This window comes from Eurosta solidaginis, chromosome 1, assembly GCF_040869045.1.
Source record: "Eurosta solidaginis isolate ZX-2024a chromosome 1, ASM4086904v1, whole genome shotgun sequence".
Taxonomy (NCBI): Eukaryota; Metazoa; Arthropoda; class Insecta; order Diptera; family Tephritidae; genus Eurosta; species Eurosta solidaginis.
The window spans coordinates 279,412,956-279,433,134 of record NC_090319.1 but is presented as its reverse complement, the minus strand read 5'-3'; the positions used below and the strand labels follow the sequence as shown (position 1 = coordinate 279,433,134).

The 20,179-nt window shown below is 41.6% G+C and overlaps 2 protein-coding genes across 2 annotated transcripts in view; both read left to right on the top strand.

The window, feature by feature from the left end:
- LOC137237372 (progestin and adipoQ receptor family member 3-like) overlaps positions 1-9,784 on the top strand; it is a 37,851-nt gene extending 28,067 nt beyond the window's left edge. The window contains exons 5-8 of the mRNA XM_067760918.1: positions 55-339; positions 7,062-7,250; positions 7,422-7,593; positions 9,356-9,784. Of these exons, the coding sequence (XP_067617019.1) occupies positions 55-339; positions 7,062-7,250; positions 7,422-7,593; positions 9,356-9,444 (735 nt within the window). The 3' untranslated portion in view covers positions 9,445-9,784. The remainder of the gene's footprint in view (positions 1-54; positions 340-7,061; positions 7,251-7,421; positions 7,594-9,355) is intronic.
- A 5,209-nt stretch (positions 9,785-14,993) lies between these two features.
- On the top strand, positions 14,994-18,381 carry LOC137243239 (progestin and adipoQ receptor family member 3-like). Its single transcript, XM_067770708.1, has 3 exons — positions 14,994-15,847; positions 16,019-16,190; positions 17,953-18,381. Exons 1-3 carry the CDS (start codon positions 15,695-15,697, stop codon positions 18,009-18,011), a joined length of 384 nt encoding a protein of 127 aa, XP_067626809.1. The 5' UTR covers positions 14,994-15,694; the 3' UTR covers positions 18,012-18,381.
- The last annotated feature ends 1,798 nt before the right edge of the window (positions 18,382-20,179 follow it).

Below are 20,179 nucleotides of genomic sequence, written 5' to 3'. Positions count from 1 at the left end.
AACAAAAGCACCAAAATGCATAAATAAATATTTATTAATTGAAATTTGTTGTAGATCAACATATGGAGTCATCTCTTTGGTTGTCTGCTCTTCATTGGTTTGACGATCTTCGATTATCAATTTCTTAGAGCTCATGCGGATGTCAGTGATCAAGTGTTGGTCGTTTGCCTCTTGGTTTGCTTTTGCCTTTGCATGTTGCTATCATCTATTTATCATATATTCTCCTGTAAATCGGAGGAACATTATGATTTCTTTCTGTCCGTCGATTTTTTGGGTATTTCATTGTCGCTGGTGGCGATTTACATTAGCGGAATGTATTATGCGTTCTGGTGTTTTAAGGTGAGTTGAAAAAGAGACAATTGAAAAATTTAAAATTAAATAAATAAACATTTAATGCAGCTAATAGAGTTGGTTACATTAACGGACGCTGTACATATGTATGTGTGTGTAAAAAGATTTCTTGTACCCATGTTATCCACCCAATTAATAGCAGTTCGATGATTTGTCACATATGTATTTCTGTTGAATTGTGAACTGTCAAAAATCTTACGCTTTGTCCGCCTGCAAGTGTGACCATACTATGCGTCGTGGGACAGAAACCTAAAAGGAATAAATAAATATAAGCTCCGAAGAGATTTTAGGTCGAGCTTCTCTTCCAATTTTCCTCGTGCCTTTTTAAAAACTAAACGAAACTTACTTTTTTTATACTTACTTTTTTTCTGTTGACTCCGAACGGCATGTGTAAGGCAGATGAGTTTTCATTGAGAAGCAGTTCATGGCAGAAATATACTCGGAGTGCATGCCAAATACTGCCGAGGGGTGACCCCGTTTAGTAAAATTTTCTTCTAATTGAAAAAACTTGTTTCTAAAATTTTGATGTTGCTTTTCCACTGGGGTTGCCAGATTTTTACCTCGGGTTTCCGGGACAAACCTCAAATTTGAGCCAAGTTCCGGGATTTTTAAAAATTTCCCGGGACATTTGAAAAAAAAGAAACACCTATATATTTGTATGCGTTGCTCATTTCGGCGAAATAATTTTTAGATAGAATTAAACCTTTTAAACTCATTTATTTCTAAATATTTTTCAAATATTTTTATGAAACAGGCTAATAATTAATACTTTACTGTGTTTAATGCGAATTCAATATTCTATGGATTAATTTTGCTAACGTTATTTTGAAACACTACACTTCTCTATGCAAAATGAATATTTAGGTGTGCGATATGTCAAATATTGACAATATTCAGAACCACAGTAGGGATGAATTTTTTTTCTTTACAGAGTTGCATGCAATATGCCAATGACCTGAATACAATCGAAGCCGCAAATATGGCCATGTTGTAGCAGATTATAACTTATTAATTTTGATATTGTGAAAATGCCGGGACGTAGCATTTCCCGGCGGGACACTTTAAAATTTTGGAAAAATACGGAATGTTCCGGCCAATACGGGACATTTGGCAACGCTATTTTCCACGCGCGTGAACCCAGGATCTTCGGTGTGGATGGTGGAGCATGCTACCATCACACCACGGTGGCCATCTTCCTGTATTTACCTACTTATATTAAGAATGTTGAAGCATTCGAATTCGCAAACTCGGTACTTCCGCGTTTATTTTAAAATACCTATCGGCACTCACATTGGCAGAAAATCTAAACGAAGTTCCTGCGAACGCGAATTTTGTGCAAAATTTGGCGGGAGGAGAAAATCTAGACTGTCTACATACAAGGCTTTCAATGGCTTCGGATGCTCCTGAAATACTACTTTTGAGACAAATTTGTCACACTGTTTGTTTAATGAAAAAACTACTACCGAAAGATTTTGAGAGTGGCTTTATCTTTATGAGTTCTTTGTTGGATTAAAACATAGTAAGTTCGTACGAAACGTGAAGGTTTCAATGTCAAACCCTGCAGGTAAACTTATTTTGCTCTTATCTAAGAAACCGAGGCTTTATCTTTTTCGCATCATAACCCCTTGAACCCACATTACTTCCTGAGCTAACGAGATGAGATGGTCTTCTGCTACAAAAAAATTGCAGATGGTATGCTTTTATATAAATGTTGGGAATCTCCTTGTCTAACTCTGCTAGCCTTAAATCCATCCGTTTGGGTTAAATCATTGGCGATTGCAACCTTTTGACGTTCAACTTCATTGTGTTTTTTATAAGAAGGAGCGGATCTTAGTTGCGAAGTCGTTGGTATAACCTACAAACGTGCGCTCATCTAATATACAAGAAGCATTCCGTGCATCTCTTTCCTATAGAGTTGCATATTTTTTCAATAGATGGCATGTAGCTTTATGACCAATTTGGTCAGCCGCGAAGTTACGTCACGAATACCGAACTGTCCACTGTCGGGTTAAAGCGTTTTACTAGCCCACTTTGCTATTAAAGTCACCAAGTACGACCTTGGTAACTTTTTGGCTGTCATTCCTGGTAACATGAAAATGTTTCTGTTTGCGAGGAAATATAAAATCCTCGCTTTCAGAACCCCGGCGATTGGAGAAGTATCGCTATTATTTCTGATAGAGTTAATTTTCCGGCGATTATTTTGAACCGGAGACTGTTATCGAGGCTCAATCTGGAGGATATGGCTAGGAAGCCATAGGCAGGAGGTGGGAACTCTCTCCAAGAGTTCTAAACTGACTTTATGAGATGGTAGCCAAGCCGAAGCTGCTATATAGGGAGCTGATCTAGTGGAATGCATGGACACGGTGAGCATTACCAAAATCACGAGGACAGCGCTGGACGTTATCGGCGGCGCTCTTACCTTGGCATTGCCTGTCATTTCGAACCTTAACCCGATTGATATCGCGTGAAAGTCGACTGCGATGCAGCCATTTATCAGGCCTGGTGATATGGGCTTTACTTTTTCGGGCACTTCAGCATTTTCACTATTTTCTTCTTCATATCCAGACAAAATAAATTAATATGTGCCAAAATAAGGTTCCCCTCAGTCATTCACTCAAGAGGAAAGAGGAACTCATCTGGGATAGTGGAGTAGTTAAAGGGTTCACAGATGGGACGATGTTGGAAAGTAAGGTTGGTGGTGGGGAATTACCTGCTCCTCAATCACTGCAGCATTTTCCAAGCGAAAGATGGCACGATCAAGTAGAAGATGCCGGTAAATGATATGACGATTAGATCATTTAATATCTATTTTGATATTTAGGCGGCCAATAAACGCTCAGTTCAACTAATATTAGGATGATCTATTTCCTAGACCAAGGCAGTATCCAACGCAAGTATCGCATGGTACTCTTAGCCCGCGTGGGTAAATCGGTACGCTGTGGAACACCATCTCTTGGAGATGGCAGGCGGTCTACTGAGATGATTGCGTTCAGTATGCTATATCTTACTTACTTACTTACTTAATTGGCGCTTAACCGTCTAAACGGTTATGACCGTCCAACAAGGCGCGCCAGTCGCTCCTTCGCTCCGCCAACCGGCGCCAATTGGTCACACCAAGGGAGTTTAAATCGTGTTCCACCTGGTCCTTCCAACGGAGTGGGGGCCGCCCTCTACCTCTGCTTCCATAGGCGGGTTCCGATAGAAACACTTTCTTGGCCGGAGCATCATCTTTCATTCGCATAACATGGCCTAGCCAGCGCAGCCGCTGCGTTGTAATTCGCTGGACTATGTTGATGTCTGCGTATAGCTCGTATAGCTCATCATTAAATCTTCTTCGGTACTCGCCATCGCCAACGCGTAGAGGTCCATAAATCTTTCGAAGAACTTTTCTCTCGAACACTCCCAAAGCCGCTTCATCTGCTGTTGTCATGGTCCATGCTTCTGCCCCATATAGCAGGACGGGTACGATAAGTGACTTGTAGAGTATGATTTTCGTTCGCCGAGAGAGGACTTTACTTTTCAATTGCCTACCTAGTCCAAAGTAGCATTTATTGGCAAGATTGATTCTTCGCTGGATTTCAGTGCTGATGTTGTTGCTAATGTTGATGCTGGTTCCCAAATAAACGAAGTCTTTTACTATTTCGAAATTATGGCTGCCAACAGTAGCGTGGTTGCCAAGGCGCATATGCGCTGACTCTTTGCTCGATGACAGCAGGTACTTCGTTTTGTCCTCATTCACCATCAAACCCATCTTTACCGCTTCTTTTTCCAGCTTGGAGTAAGCAGAACTAACAGCGCGGGTGTTTAGGCCGATGATATCAATGTCATCAGCATATGCCAGTAATTGCACGCTTTTATAGTATATTATTCCAGTGCGGTTAAGTTCTGCAGCTAGTATAATTTTCTCCAGCATCAAATTAAAGAAATCGCACGATAGAGGGTCACCCTGTCTGAAACCTCGTTTAGTTTCGAACGGCTCGGAGAGGTCCTTCCCAATTCTGACTGAGCTGATGGTGTTGCTTAACGTCATTTTGCACAGCCGTATAAGTTTTGCGGGGAAACCAAATTCAGACATAGCGGCATATAGGCAGCTCCTTTTCGTGCTGTCGAAGGCGGCTTTAAAGTCGACGAAGAGGTGATGTGTGTCGATTCTCTTTTCACGGGTTTTTTCCAAGATTTGGCGCATTGTGAAAATCTGGTCGATGGTAGATTTACCAGGTCTGAAGCCGCACTGATAAGGTCCAATCAGCCGGTTCACGGTGGGCTTCAATCTTTCGCACAATACACTTGAAAGGACCTTATATGCGATATTAAGAAGGCTGATTCCACGATAGTTGGTGCATTTTGCAGTATCCCCCTTCTTGTGGACTGGGCAAAGAACACTTAGATTCCAACCGTCGGGCATGCTTTCGTCCGCCCATATTTTGCTAAGAAGCTGCTGCATGCGCCTTACCAACTCCTCGCCGCCGAACTTGAATAGCTCCGCAGGCAATCCATCAGCGCCCACGGCCTTGTTGTTTTTCAATCTGGTTATTGCTATTCTAACTTCGTCATAATCGGGCGGGGGGACATATATTCCATCATCATCGATTGCGGGATCGGGTTCTTCATCTCTGCGCGGTGAATTGCTGCCTCCATTTAGGAGAGCAGAGAAGTGTTCCCTCCATAATCTAAGCACTCTCTGGACATCAGTTACAAGGTCGCCGTTTTCATTCCTACAGGAGTTTGCCCCGGTCTTAAAACCTTCCGTCTGTCGCCGTATTTTTTGGTAGAATTTTCGGGCGTTATTCCTGGTGGCTAGCAGCTCAAGCTCCTCGCACTCACGCCTTTCTGCTTCTGCTTTTTTCTTCCTGAAAAGGCGTCTCGCTTCCCTTTTCAACTCACGATAGCGTTCACACACTCCTCTTGTCGCGCTCGCTTTTAACGTAGCCCTGTAGGCAGCGTCTTTTCTTTCGGTTGCAACGCGGCATTCTTCATCATACCAGTTGTTTTTTCGTGGCCGCCGGTAACCAATTTTTTCCTCGGCGGCAGTATGAAGTGCTTTGGAGATATGCTCCCACTGCTCCTGTATTCCTTCAGGATGAGTTGTGCCCTCAGAGAGCAGGTGTGAGAGTCGAGTTGCGAAATCATTGGCAGTCTGTTGTGATTGAAGCTTTTCGACGTCTAGCTTTCCTTGTGTTTTTTGTTCCTTGTTTTTAGCCGCGTTGAGGCGGGTGCGTATTTTGGCTGCAACGGGATAATGGTCCGAATCGATGTTAGGTCCTCGGATCGTTCGCACATCTAAAACACTGGAGGCATGCCGTCCGTCTATCACAACGTGATCGATCTGATTGCGAGTATTTCGATCAGGAGACAGCCATGTAGCTTGATGTATCTTTTTATGCATGAACCTCGTGCTTGATATGACCATGTTTCGAGCACCGGCAAAGTCAATCAGCCTCAGTCCGTTAGGAGAAGTTTCATTGTGTAGGCTGAACTTTCCGACTGTAGGGCCAAAAACACCTTCTTTGCCCACCCTGGCGTTAAAGTCGCCAAGCACGACTTTTATATCATGACGGGGGCAGCGCTCGTATGTACGTTCTAATTGTTCATAAAAAGTGTCTTTCACCTCATCGTCTTTCTCCTCTGTCGGCGCATGGGCGCAGTTGAATGATATATTAAAAAATTTTGCTTTTATTCGAATAGCGGCGAGACGCTCGTCCACAGGCGTGAACGCCAGCACTTGGCGACAAAGTCTCTCTCCCACCACGAATCCGACGCCGAAACTGCGCTTATTCGCATGGCCACTCCAATATATGTCACAATTTTTGATCTTCTTTCTTCCTTGCTTCGTCCAACGCATTTCTTGGATGGCGGTGATGTCAGATTTTGCTTTGACGAGGACATCAACCAGCCGGGCATCTGCACCAATCCCATTCAGGGAGCGGACGTTCCAGGTGCATGCCCTCAATTCATTGTCCTTCAAACGTTTGCCATGGTCGTCATCAATAGAGAGTGTATTTATCCGAGGCTTGTTGTTATATTTCATTGGAGTATGGTTTTACGTGGCGGGTCCCAAGCCCAGCGCACAACCCGCTCAGCGGGGGTGAAAATATTACTTGGCACGTTTATATAGCGAGCCGCTTGCTCCAAGACAGACGCCCGCTTGCAGCCGCACCTAGAGGTGTACAGACGCTGCCGATGAAATCTCCCCCCGGCTAGCCCTTAAACCGATTATGTCAGAGTGGCCTAGCCAGGTTGTCGCCTTCTCACATTAGCTCACCGCTAAACGGGTGTTTAGCGGCTACCCAGAGGATACTTGGCCGCAAGCGACCGGCAGTAGTGAGCTGCTTGAACCGCATGCAAAAGAATCGCTCTGGCCATTCCCAGGTGAATGGCGGTCAGAAGCTTTCCCCACTTTCGTGGACTTCTACACACGGCCCTACACATTGGCGTATAACACCCCATGCTATATCTTAATGTACCAAAAAAATCCTTCCTTCTGCATCTGCATAGAGCTTCATCGATTTATTTCATGCTTGACTGTTCGGACTTTGCCAGAACTATGAAAAAGTATTTCAGTCCGGAGTCATAACAGATCTTAATGCTGTGCAAGTGAGCTTCCTCTACCCCTGTAGATGTCACTCAACATAACATGAACATAACCTGAATAAAAATATTTGGATAATTCTATTTTTATTCCCAAATAAACTCTTTTAATTCCTTTTCAGACTCTTCGTACAATTTATTCTGTAATTGCTTTGGGTATGTTCGGTCTGGCGATCTTGGTGCAAATACCGAAATTGAATGTGTCTTTGGATGCAAAAATCTCCGTGCTGGTGTTATGGGCAGCGTATGGTATCATACCATTGGCTCATTGGACCTATGTGATGGGTGGATTTGAAAACGAATTAGTGTGGGTAGGTCCAAAAATTATTTTGTGCAAAAATCTATATTTTTTAAACCAAGGTCATATAGTTAGGCCAATTCTTTACCTATGTAGCTCGTTCTTTCTCTATTTGCTGGTCAATGAATTATCCTACCAAAGTAGAGTGTTATTTATCTTCACATGTAACTTTTTCCTTCTCTAGCTAATGGTGCCTCGTATAATTGTCATGTATGGCTGGTGCGCTCTCGCCTTTGTCATTTATGCGGCGAAAATACCGGAGCGCTGGCTCACCGGTAAAGTGGATTATGTAGGACATTCACATAATTGGTGGCACCTTTTTATTCTTGCCGCTTTCTATCACTGGCATAATACTGGTAAGTATTTGATATATCGACGACTCGAAAAACTTCGTATCTAAGAAAGTAGTGAAGGAATGCTATTCAAATAATACTCTATTTTGCAACACTTTCAAAAATGCCATACATCGGGAAATGATTGAAACTCGTCTTTTTGTAGTTCTTAAAGAAGATCGGATATATCTGAGAATCATGACGCAATAAAACCAGTGCGGTGAAGTCCTTAGTACAGCAAGAAACATTTGACGGGCCTCATAATCCGGTCATGAATTTTAAAGTAGTATGAAGGGAAAATATTTGGTACTATTTTGCTACTTTTTTTTATTTCCTTAGTAATGTATTGTGTGGGAAAAAGCGAAAATCGATATATCTCCACATTGGAAACGGGGGCCATGAGAGAAAAGAGAAAATAAAGGATGTGGGAAGGAAATGTAGTGGAAATAGAGCGAAGGCGGAAAAGTAAAAAAAAGCAAGAGTAATATGGAGAGGATCAAGGGTAATGGTGAGTCGAATAAGGTAAACTAGAAAATGCATAGGCGAGAGGAAATAAGAGAGGAAGAGGGTTAGACAGAGGAGAGGCAGGTGGATAGATAGAGAAAGTCATAACAATGTCTGTCGAATTTAATCGCACGGCTGAGAGTATTTCATGTTAGTCTAAACGTTTCTAGGGATAGCCAGAGCCGTTTAAAATAAAATTCTGAAAAGCCAAAGTTATTTATTCTGCCATCAGTTAAATTTATTAGCTGTTGTTGTTGTAGAGATAACGACACTCCCCGAAGGCCTTGGGGTGTTGTCGATGTTGATGGTCCTTTGCCGGATGCAGATCTGGTACGTTCCGGTACCATGCCCATCCATCTCAGGAACGATTTCGTATGACCACATGCAACCGTCTAGGCCATAACGCCCTCCCACCCCCTACATCCATGAGGAGTTCGGAGTCGCCAGAGCCTCGGCTGTTAATGAAACAGGATTCGCCACGGATAGTTGAGGTTGACAATTGGGTTGAAGAAGCTATATTTTAAAGGGTTGCGCTACACAACCCCTTGAATCTATTTGGTATTTTAGTCGCCTCTTACGACAGGCATACCTACCGCGGGTATATTCTAACCCCCTAACCCGCTGTGGGTAAGTTTTTTTTATATATAAAAATTGATAAACTCTGATTTGTTGATGCATCGTTGCTGTAAAACATCTGCAGCTACATGTATATTTTTCAGCTCAATGAGCCTACTTCAACGCTTGGCTTACATAAATAAATGGTGGGTCTTAGGACCGTATACCGTCAATCCCGAGTTTTCGTACAATAAACCTCCCATATACTCAACCGCAACTTCATGATATTGTTCCAGATTGCCAATCATCTCATTGACGTGAGCGGTATCTTTCCATATTCCTTAGTCGTGGACTACGGGGGACCCTGAAGACTCAGCCATTTAGTTCCGTTGCCAAAAACATTTCCTCTCAGGAAAAGGAAATAAATCCTCCCACAAAAGAAAATACAGGCCGCAGGTAGCCATTAATGTATATTTTTGTGCTGCAGATAAGTCAAGAAGCAACATTTAAATTTATGAGGGCGAGTTGTGTCAAATGCGACTCCATTTCACCTGTCCGGTTTTATTGCGTCATGCTCAGAATGTTCATAAAAAACATTTTTTAACTATTTTTTGATTCAGGACGTTTTCAAACTAACAGCCGCGATAGACTCATCTATACTCAAATCTCTATATGCAAATTTAAAGCAAGTTAAGACAAAGATTTTTACTTTTTCATTTCTTTCCAGGTATCGTCTATGCGGAATACCGTTTAAATAACAGTTGCAGTATTCCAACATTAACGCAGTTTTTTGAACTTTATTCAAATGCATTCTAATCGTCGTAGTCATTTCCAGTCTAGCCCTATAAAGATGATGAGCACCGCTTATCTACCGGTCATAACTTAAACCAAAAATATTGGACAGGGATATGTATATGAGAAAATATTTTTGCCTAGCTTTAATCACAAATCTAGTTTATTCATTATTATTTAGTTTTAGTGCACATTTGTAAATATTTCTTTTTAGTTTATCGAAATATTTAGAACAAACCCGTTTTCTTTATCCATTTGTTGTGAAGACTTTCTTAGTTTTATGAAAATTTTATGTAAATAAAGTTGATCATAGAAAAGACATAACAATTAAGTATGTAAGTAAAAAAAATAAGATGTCAATGTATCTATGTACTTCTCTTATTGCGTTAAGTAACAACAATCAAAAGTAAGTAACAAATAAAATCCTTCTGCGTGAAAATGGATGGCAACCAGAATTGCTAAAATTGACTTTGGCTGTTTTTCCTGGTTGAGAATACTTGCGCTGCTTAATGTTTTAAAGTCGCCGCCGTCAATTGCTATTGATTGTGCAAGTGGTAGGAAGCGAAGCTAAAAGGGTGGTGTACATGCTAGCTTCGCACTTGAAAATTCGAACTTTGCAGAGGGTGTCAAAAGAAAAAGCAACTAACGGGTGCAATTGAACGGTGAGTTATGTAGTTATGTATATATGTTCAACGGAAAAGAATTTGAATTGTGCAGTACATACATACGTACATAAGTTGAATGCCTGGTTTTTCAGTGCGAGTTTAAACTCTGTTAAAGTTGACTAGAGTCTAGAATTTAATCTTGCCACTTTGTTCGCTAAGACGGCCCTTACATGACACAAAAGCCATGCGCAAATATAAAACGACGGAATTTGTGCAAATAAAAATGTTGACATACACGGCTCAAAAACACTGCGCAATATTCATTTTTAATGTAGCACAACAAATGAAACATGTGTTTTAATTGTATAAAAAATTATTATGTATTATTGAATTTGTGTGAATTCCTGTTACAAGCTAGAGATGGTCCTTACGCCTTCGATATTAACATTTTTAAGCAACAATTACTGATGTTATATTATCAGAAACCACAGGTAAACTGTGTCACATTCACCACACACGAAGAAAAAAGCATGTGCAATATTTGCAGACATGCGTAAATATCAAAATCGTTTTGATTTTAGCACAGTTCTCTGCGCAAATAGCGCAACCAGTGCACACACCGGGCAAATCCTTGCGCAAATTGGTAATTGGCACAAGGATACTTGAGCCGTGTAATTGGCGAAAAACATAAAATTTTGCTGCTCATGTCAGCTTAAGCGACCGATGTGGCATGGTTAAACTCTAGTCAACTTTAACTGGAGTTTAAACTCGCACTGAAAAACCCGTCCTAAATCAGTTTACTTATCTTCTATGACAGAGGCTATACTCATATGAACTGTCAAGTACTTGGGATTCACGACAGAGAAGGGGTTATACAGAACCAACTACCTTCTTGCTGTCATACAAGCAGCAACGTCGAACTAGGTATAACGATGAGCGGTATGACCTCTAGGCAGATAAGAATATAATAAAAGATAAAAGGTTTCGCTGGCTAGAAAATGTTATGAGAATGGACGAGCATGGTCCGGTTAAAAATTATTTCTGTCCACACTCGAATTTGGAAGGATACGAAGGTGGTGAAGGAAGATTTGAAATCAGGGTGTTCTGCGGCGGAGTGACACCCTATGAAGCCAATATTTGTAAGTCCTTCCAATCGCAAACAAAAATTATCACAAGTCGTTGCATACTTAGTTGCCACATGTACATTGGCAATATGCTCAATCGAGAGATTTGTTAACTATTTGACCTATAAGCAGAAACTAGCAAACGGTAAAAATATGCGAAGCTATATCGAGATGGGGGTAGTTCCTTGGTTGGCCTGGCGACGTGCTCGGAGGTGCTTTAAGTGGGATAAGATATGAGATCAATGGAAGGAAGTGCGGCCTGCAGGAAGACACTCTTGTGCACGTTCTGTTTTGATGTCCTATGCTTGCGAACTCAAGGCTCGGGATAATAAGGGCGGCAGAATTGCGAGATCTCGAGGTAGTCTTTGAGATAGGTCCTTTAGGAAGAGTTATTTCTGTTGTGTTGCCAGCGGGCATTAAACAAATTTTTACAAGCGGGGTCGCCCCCGGCAGTGGTTTTACAACTCTCCGAGTATATTACTGAAATGACAAGTCTTTCAGTGAAAATTCAACTGCCTCACAGCTGCTGCAGAGGCAGCATAAAACATGCAGGTCCCGACAGTTTGTAGCAAAATTCAAAACTAGCACGTCAAAAATTGAAAAAAAACCCCGGCTTAAATATTAAATGGAGATAAATCGCGCCAAGTATTTTTTGAGCTCTGGTAATTTATTGGGGGGTTTCCGCTTGGTCGCAAACAATTTATGGTTATTGACCGGTCTGTTCAACCTAACCTATATACCCATCCTTCGCCCATGCTTCGGTTTTATCGACCTAGTCTTGTAACAGCTGTGCGCCCATTGAATATAAATTCGATTTGCATTAGATCTCTGTATACTCTCGAGTTTTAGCGAATGTAGTTTCGGGTTCCAAGCCATTCCGTCCCTACTAAACTGAGTGGCAACTAATAGTTTCAAAGGGGTTAAGGGGCCTAGTACATTGGGTAAAGCATGCCTGTCGTGCGAGTAATATAATGTCATACAACCCATGAGCAAAGCTAGTACATGCATCAAAATAGATCCCATATTAGCCAGTCGCATGGCATTTAAACTGCGATTCTTGTCTCTTGGTAAAAAGTGTTTTAATTAATTTTAATATAAATATTGTAACGAATTTACTGCAAATCCTCTTATGTGCAACCTTCTGCTAAGTTCGAATCACTGTTGAATAAATAACTCCAATATTTAATAATGCAAAATGACCTTTATTAAAGTACTTCACAATAAATAACTCTACTATTGCGCGACAAATAGCGTGCTTAATCAAAACTGATTCTCGCGCCTCTACTGATGCTGCTTTTATACTGTGTCATTTCCTCGTTGCATCTTCTAGGCGTTTCCAGAATTTACTTAGTCACTTTCACAATTACAATTGCATACTTTTGGGAGCATCTCAGATAAGATATCTGCATGTGTTTGTGCGTTGCTTCTCCGCTGCGTGTACGTGCATATGTGTAGATATAATGATTGATTCGTTTATATAGATACATAATAATTGATTTATCGATGTGCATACAATCACTGCTCAGCATCGGCTTAGAGATGGCAGTACCCCTTAGTGTTTCTAATATTCGTAACACTGCCCTCCACCTAAGTGTGAACGTCCCGATCAGACAAAACTCCCGATCTAAACGCCGCTGGCATCTCCAAATGTACCACTCTTCTACTCCGTGGTTTCCCAATGGTTTGTATGCGGCAGATGTATCACTGATTTTCTTCACAACTTTGTACGGGCCTTCCAAACTGCACCAAATCTTGGATGGAACACCTTTCCGCCGGTGAGGGTTGTATAACAGTACCAAATCTCTCGCCAAGAAACCTTCCGAATTATTATTCTCATCGTACTACTCATTACCCTGGTTCGTTCCTTCACACTCTGTTGTTTGGCCAATGAACTACTTCGTAGAGCTTGCGCTTGACGGATTCTCTTTGCATAATCAGTATCGTTCCGACGCTTCACAACAGTAGCGTGTCCTGGCTTGAAACCACCCTTGCATTCTTTCTGCGAAATTCTTTTCTTCGTTTTAGTGCGTCCGTTAGGGCTTTTCAATGCCAGTGTTTCTCTCACAGGTACCTTCGGTTTTGATTTTTTTGGCCCATTTGTTCCATCAACCTTTGCTCGATCTACTTTCCTTGACTTTCGTGGTCTCTGTCGAATCTCCTCCACCAGCACTCGCTTACTACTGAACCCTTTTTCCAAACTGAAGTTAAGTGGCACATCCTGGTTCTCATAACGCATCACCCTTCTCTGCATATCGATCTAGATGTCATGGTCAACCAAGAAGTCCACTCCCAATATGACTTCATCAACAATCTCCGCCACAATGAATTTGTGTAAAACCATGACCTTTCAAAATAATACCTCACATATCACTTCTCCTTGGACTTGATTATACTTGCCAATGACCGTACGCAACCAAGTCAGATCGGATTAAGTAATAAGATGCCCTCGTATCTACATTTAGTACACGCTCCTTGCCATCCAGCTTTCCTTCGACGGCAAAACTGCTCGATTTTCTTCCAATTTGCGACACAGATATCACAGGACATTCAATAGCTGGGGCAAGTTTTCCTTCCTTACATATGACATGCTCTTGCTCACCTCCTCCAGCTTTGCGGCCACCCACATTGTTGAAGCTATTAGGACCAAGATCGCAATGACGTGCAATGTGACCGGGCAACTCACGATAGCGTTCACACACTCCTCTTGTCGCGCTCGCTTTTAACGTAGCCCTGTAGGCAGCGTCTTTTCTTTCGGTTGCAACGCGGCATTCTTCATCATACCAGTTGTTTTTTCGTGGCCGCCGGTAACCAATTTTTTCCTCGGCGGCAGTATGAAGTGCTTTGGAGATATGCTCCCACTGCTCCTGTATTCCTTCAGGATGAGTTGTGCCCTCAGAGAGCAGGTGTGAGAGTCGAGTTGCGAAATCATTGGCAGTCTGTTGTGATTGAAGCTTTTCGACGTCTAGCTTTCCTTGTGTTTTTTGTTCCTTGTTTTTAGCCGCGTTGAGGCGGGTGCGTATTTTGGCTGCAACGAGATAATGGTCCGAATCGATGTTAGGTCCTCGGATCGTTCGCACATCTAAAACACTGGAGGCATGCCGTCCGTCTATCACAACGTGATCGATCTGATTGCGAGTATTTCGATCAGGAGACAGCCATGTAGCTTGATGTATCTTTTTATGCATGAACCTCGTGCTTGATATGACCATGTTTCGAGCACCGGCAAAGTCAATCAGCCTCAGTCCGTTAGGAGAAGTTTCATTGTGTAGGCTGAACTTTCCGACTGTAGGGCCAAAAACACCTTCTTTGCCCACCCTGGCGTTAAAGTCGCCAAGCACGACTTTTATATCATGACGGGGGCAGCGCTCGTATGTACGTTCTAATTGTTCATAAAAAGTGTCTTTCACCTCATCGTCTTTCTCCTCTGTCGGCGCATGGGCGCAGTTGAATGATATATTAAAAAATTTTGCTTTTATTCGAATAGCGGCGAGACGCTCGTCCACAGGCGTGAACGCCAGCACTTGGCGACAAAGTCTCTCTCCCACCACGAATCCGACGCCGAAACTGCGCTTATTCGCATGGCCACTCCAATATATGTCACAATTTTTGATCTTCTTTCTTCCTTGCTTCGTCCAACGCATTTCTTGGATGGCGGTGATGTCAGATTTTGCTTTGACGAGGACATCAACCAGCCGGGCATCTGCACCAATCCCATTCAGGGAGCGGACGTTCCAGGTGCATGCCCTCAATTCATTGTCCTTCAAACGTTTGCCATGGTCGTCATCAATAGAGAGTGTATTTATCCGAGGCTTGTTGTTATATTTCATTGGAGTATGGTTTTACGTGGCGGGTCCCAAGCCCAGCGCACAACCCGCTCAGCGGGGGTGAAAATATTACTTGGCACGTTTATATAGCGAGCCGCTTGCTCCAAGACAGACGCCCGCTTGCAGCCGCACCTAGAGGTGTACAGACGCTGCCGATGAAATCTCCCCCCGGCTAGCCCTTAAACCGATTATGTCAGAGTGGCCTAGCCAGGTTGTCGCCTTCTCACATTAGCTCACCGCTAAACGGGTGTTTAGCGGCTACCCAGAGGATACTTGGCCGCAAGCGACCGGCAGTAGTGAGCTGCTTGAACCGCATGCAAAAGAATCGCTCTGGCCATTCCCAGGTGAATGGCGGTCAGAAGCTTTCCCCACTTTCGTGGACTTCTACACACGGCCCTACACATTGGCGTATAACACCCCATGCTATATCTTAATGTACCAAAAAAATCCTTCCTTCTGCATCTGCATAGAGCTTCATCGATTTATTTCATGCTTGACTGTTCGGACTTTGCCAGAACTATGAAAAAGTATTTCAGTCCGGAGTCATAACAGATCTTAATGCTGTGCAAGTGAGCTTCCTCTACCCCTGTAGATGTCACTCAACATAACATGAACATAACCTGAATAAAAATATTTGGATAATTCTATTTTTATTCCCAAATAAACTCTTTTAATTCCTTTTCAGACTCTTCGTACAATTTATTCTGTAATTGCTTTGGGTATGTTCGGTCTGGCGATCTTGGTGCAAATACCGAAATTGAATGTGTCTTTGGATGCAAAAATCTCCGTGCTGGTGTTATGGGCAGCGTATGGTATCATACCATTGGCTCATTGGACCTATGTGATGGGTGGATTTGAAAACGAATTAGTGTGGGTAGGTCCAAAAATTATTTTGTGCAAAAATCTATATTTTTTAAACCAAGGTCATATAGTTAGGCCAATTCTTTACCTATGTAGCTCGTTCTTTCTCTATTTGCTGGTCAATGAATTATCCTACCAAAGTAGAGTGTTATTTATCTTCACATGTAACTTTTTCCTTCTCTAGCTAATGGTGCCTCGTATAATTGTCATGTATGGCTGGTGCGCTCTCGCCTTTGTCATTTATGCGGCGAAAATACCGGAGCGCTGGCTCACCGGTAAAGTGGATTATGTAGGACATTCACATAATTGGTGGCACCTTTTTATTCTTGCCGCTTTCTATCACTGGCATAATACTGGTAAGTATTTGATATATCGACGACTCGAAAAACTTCGTATCTAAGAAAGTAGTGAAGGAATGCTATTCAAATAATACTCTATTTTGCAACACTTTCAAAAATGCCATACATCGGGAAATGATTGAAACTCGTCTTTTTGTAGTTCTTAAAGAAGATCGGATATATCTGAGAATCATGACGCAATAAAACCAGTGCGGTGAAGTCCTTAGTACAGCAAGAAACATTTGACGGGCCTCATAATCCGGTCATGAATTTTAAAGTAGTATGAAGGGAAAATATTTGGTACTATTTTGCTACTTTTTTTTATTTCCTTAGTAATGTATTGTGTGGGAAAAAGCGAAAATCGATATATCTCCACATTGGAAAGGGGGGCCATGAGAGAAAAGAGAAAATAAAGGATGTGGGAAGGAAATGTAGTGGAAATAGAGCGAAGGCGGAAAAGTAAAAAAAAGCAAGAGTAATATGGAGAGGATCAAGGGTAATGGTGAGTCGAATAAGGTAAACTAGAAAATGCATAGGCGAGAGGAAATAAGAGAGGAAGAGGGTTAGACAGAGGAGAGGCAGGTGGATAGATAGAGAAAGTCATAACAATGTCTGTCGAATTTAATCGCACGGCTGAGAGTATTTCATGTTAGTCTAAACGTTTCTAGGGATAGCCAGAGCCGTTTAAAATAAAATTCTGAAAAGCCAAAGTTATTTATTCTGCCATCAGTTAAATTTATTAGCTGTTGTTGTTGTAGAGATAACGACACTCCCCGAAGGCCTTGGGGTGTTGTCGATGTTGATGGTCCTTTGCCGGATGCAGATCTGGTACGTTCCGGTACCATGCCCATCCATCTCAGGAACGATTTCGTATGACCACATGCAACCGTCTAGGCCATAACGCCCTCCCACCCCCTAGATCCATGAGGAGTTCGGAGTCGCCAGAGCCTCGGCTGTTAATGAAACAGGATTCGCCACGGATAGTTGAGGTTGACAATTGGGTTGAAGAAGCTATATTTTAAAGGGTTGCGCTACACAACCCCTTGAATCTATTTGGTATTTTAGTCGCCTCTTACGACAGGCATACCTACCGCGGGTATATTCTAACCCCCTAACCCGCTGTGGGTAAGTTTTTTTTATATATAAAAATTGATAAACTCTGATTTGTTGATGCATCGTTGCTGTAAAACATCTGCAGCTACATGTATATTTTTCAGCTCAATGAGCCTACTTCAACGCTTGGCTTACATAAATAAATGGTGGGTCTTAGGACCGTATACCGTCAATCCCGAGTTTTCGTACAATAAACCTCCCATATACTCAACCGCAACTTCATGATATTGTTCCAGATTGCCAATCATCTCATTGACGTGAGCGGTATCTTTCCATATTCCTTAGTCGTGGACTACGGGGGACCCTGAAGACTCAGCCATTTAGTTCCGTTGCCAAAAACATTTCCTCTCAGGAAAAGGAAATAAATCCTCCCACAAAAGAAAATACAGGCCGCAGGTAGCCATTAATGTATATTTTTGTGCTGCAGATAAGTCAAGAAGCAACATTTAAATTTATGAGGGCGAGTTGTGTCAAATGCGACTCCATTTCACCTGTCCGGTTTTATTGCGTCATGCTCAGAATGTTCATAAAAAACATTTTTTAACTATTTTTTGATTCAGGACGTTTTCAAACTAACAGCCGCGATAGACTCATCTATACTCAAATCTCTATATGCAAATTTAAAGCAAGTTAAGACAAAGATTTTTACTTTTTCATTTCTTTCCAGGTATCGTCTATGCGGAATACCGTTTAAATAACAGTTGCAGTATTCCAACATTAACGTAGTTTTTTGAACTTTATTCAAATGCATTCTAATCGTCGTAGTCATTTCCAGTCTAGCCCTATAAAGATGATGAGCACCGCTTATCTACCGGTCATAACTTAAACCAAAAATATTGGACAGGGATATGTATATGAGAAAATATTTTTGCCTAGCTTTAATCACAAATCTAGTTTATTCATTATTATTTAGTTTTAGTGCACATTTGTAAATATTTCTTTTTAGTTTATCGAAATATTTAGAACAAACCCGTTTTCTTTATCCATTTGTTGTGAAGACTTTCTTAGTTTTATGAAAATTTTATGTAAATAAAGTTGATCATAGAAAAGACATAACAATTAAGTATGTAAGTAAAAAAAATAAGATGTCAATGTATCTATGTACTTCTCTTATTGCGTTAAGTAACAACAATCAAAAGTAAGTAACAAATAAAATCCTTCTGCGTGAAAATGGATGGCAACCAGAATTGCTAAAATTGACTTTGGCTGTTTTTCCTGGTTGAGAATACTTGCGCTGCTTAATGTTTTAAAGTCGCCGCCGTCAATTGCTATTGATTGTGCAAGTGGTAGGAAGCGAAGCTAAAAGGGTGGTGTACATGCTAGCTTCGCACTTGAAAATTCGAACTTTGCAGAGGGTGTCAAAAGAAAAAGCAACTAACGGGTGCAATTGAACGGTGAGTTATGTAGTTATGTATATATGTTCAACGGAAAAGAATTTGAATTGTGCAGTACATACATACGTACATAAGTTGAATGCCTGGTTTTTCAGTGCGAGTTTAAACTCTGTTAAAGTTGACTAGAGTCTAGAATTTAATCTTGCCACTTTGTTCGCTAAGACGGCCCTTACATGACACAAAAGCCATGCGCAAATATAAAACGACGGAATTTGTGCAAATAAAAATGTTGACATACACGGCTCAAAAACACTGCGCAATATTCATTTTTAATGTAGCACAACAAATGAAACATGTGTTTTAATTGTATAAAAAATTATTATGTATTATTGAATTTGTGTGAATTCCTGTTACAAGCTAGAGATGGTCCTTACGCCTTCGATATTAACATTTTTAAGCAACAATTACTGATGTTATATTATCAGAAACCACAGGTAAACTGTGTCACATTCACCACACACGAAGAAAAAAGCATGTGCAATATTTGCAGACATGCGTAAATATCAAAATCGTTTTGATTTTAGCACAGTTCTCTGCGCAAATAGCGCAACCAGTGCACACACCGGGCAAATCCTTGCGCAAATTGGTAATTGGCACAAGGATACTTGAGCCGTGTAATTGGCGAAAAACATAAAATTTTGCTGCTCATGTCAGCTTAAGCGACCGATGTGGCATGGTTAAACTCTAGTCAACTTTAACTGGAGTTTAAACTCGCACTGAAAAACCCGTCCTAAATCAGTTTACTTATCTTCTATGACAGAGGCTATACTCATATGAACTGTCAAGTACTTGGGATTCACGACAGAGAAGGGGTTATACAGAACCAACTACCTTCTTGCTGTCATACAAGCAGCAACGTCGAACTAGGTATAACGATGAGCGGTATGACCTCTAGGCAGATAAGAATATAATAAAAGATAAAAGGTTTCGCTGGCTAGAAAATGTTATGAGAATGGACGAGCATGGTCCGGTTAAAAATTATTTCTGTCCACACTCGAATTTGGAAGGATACGAAGGTGGTGAAGGAAGATTTGAAATCAGGGTGTTCTGCGGCGGAGTGACACCCTATGAAGCCAATATTTGTAAGTCCTTCCAATCGCAAACAAAAATTATCACAAGTCGTTGCATACTTAGTTGCCACATGTACATTGGCAATATGCTCAATCGAGAGATTTGTTAACTATTTGACCTATAAGCAGAAACTAGCAAACGGTAAAAATATGCGAAGCTATATCGAGATGGGGGTAGTTCCTTGGTTGGCCTGGCGACGTGCTCGGAGGTGCTTTAAGTGGGATAAGATATGAGATCAATGGAAGGAAGTGCGGCCTGCAGGAAGACACTCTTGTGCACGTTCTGTTTTGATGTCCTATGCTTGCGAACTCAAGGCTCGGGATAATAAGGGCGGCAGAATTGCGAGATCTCGAGGTAGTCTTTGAGATAGGTCCTTTAGGAAGAGTTATTTCTGCTGTGTTGCCAGCGGGCATTAAACAAATTTTTACA

What these genes read in the sequence shown, in the direction of transcription:
- LOC137243239 (XM_067770708.1), top strand. Translation starts at nt 15,695, where the DNA reads ATGTTCGGTCTGGCGATCTTGGTGCAAATACCGAAATTGAATGTGTCT. An exon ending in TTGAAAACGAATTAGTGTGG is followed by an intron (nt 15,848 to 16,018) that starts GTAGGTCCAAAA and finishes TTCCTTCTCTAG; the next exon opens with CTAATGGTGCCTCGTATAAT. An exon ending in CTATCACTGGCATAATACTG is followed by an intron (nt 16,191 to 17,952) that starts GTAAGTATTTGA and finishes ATTTCTTTCCAG; the next exon opens with GTATCGTCTATGCGGAATAC.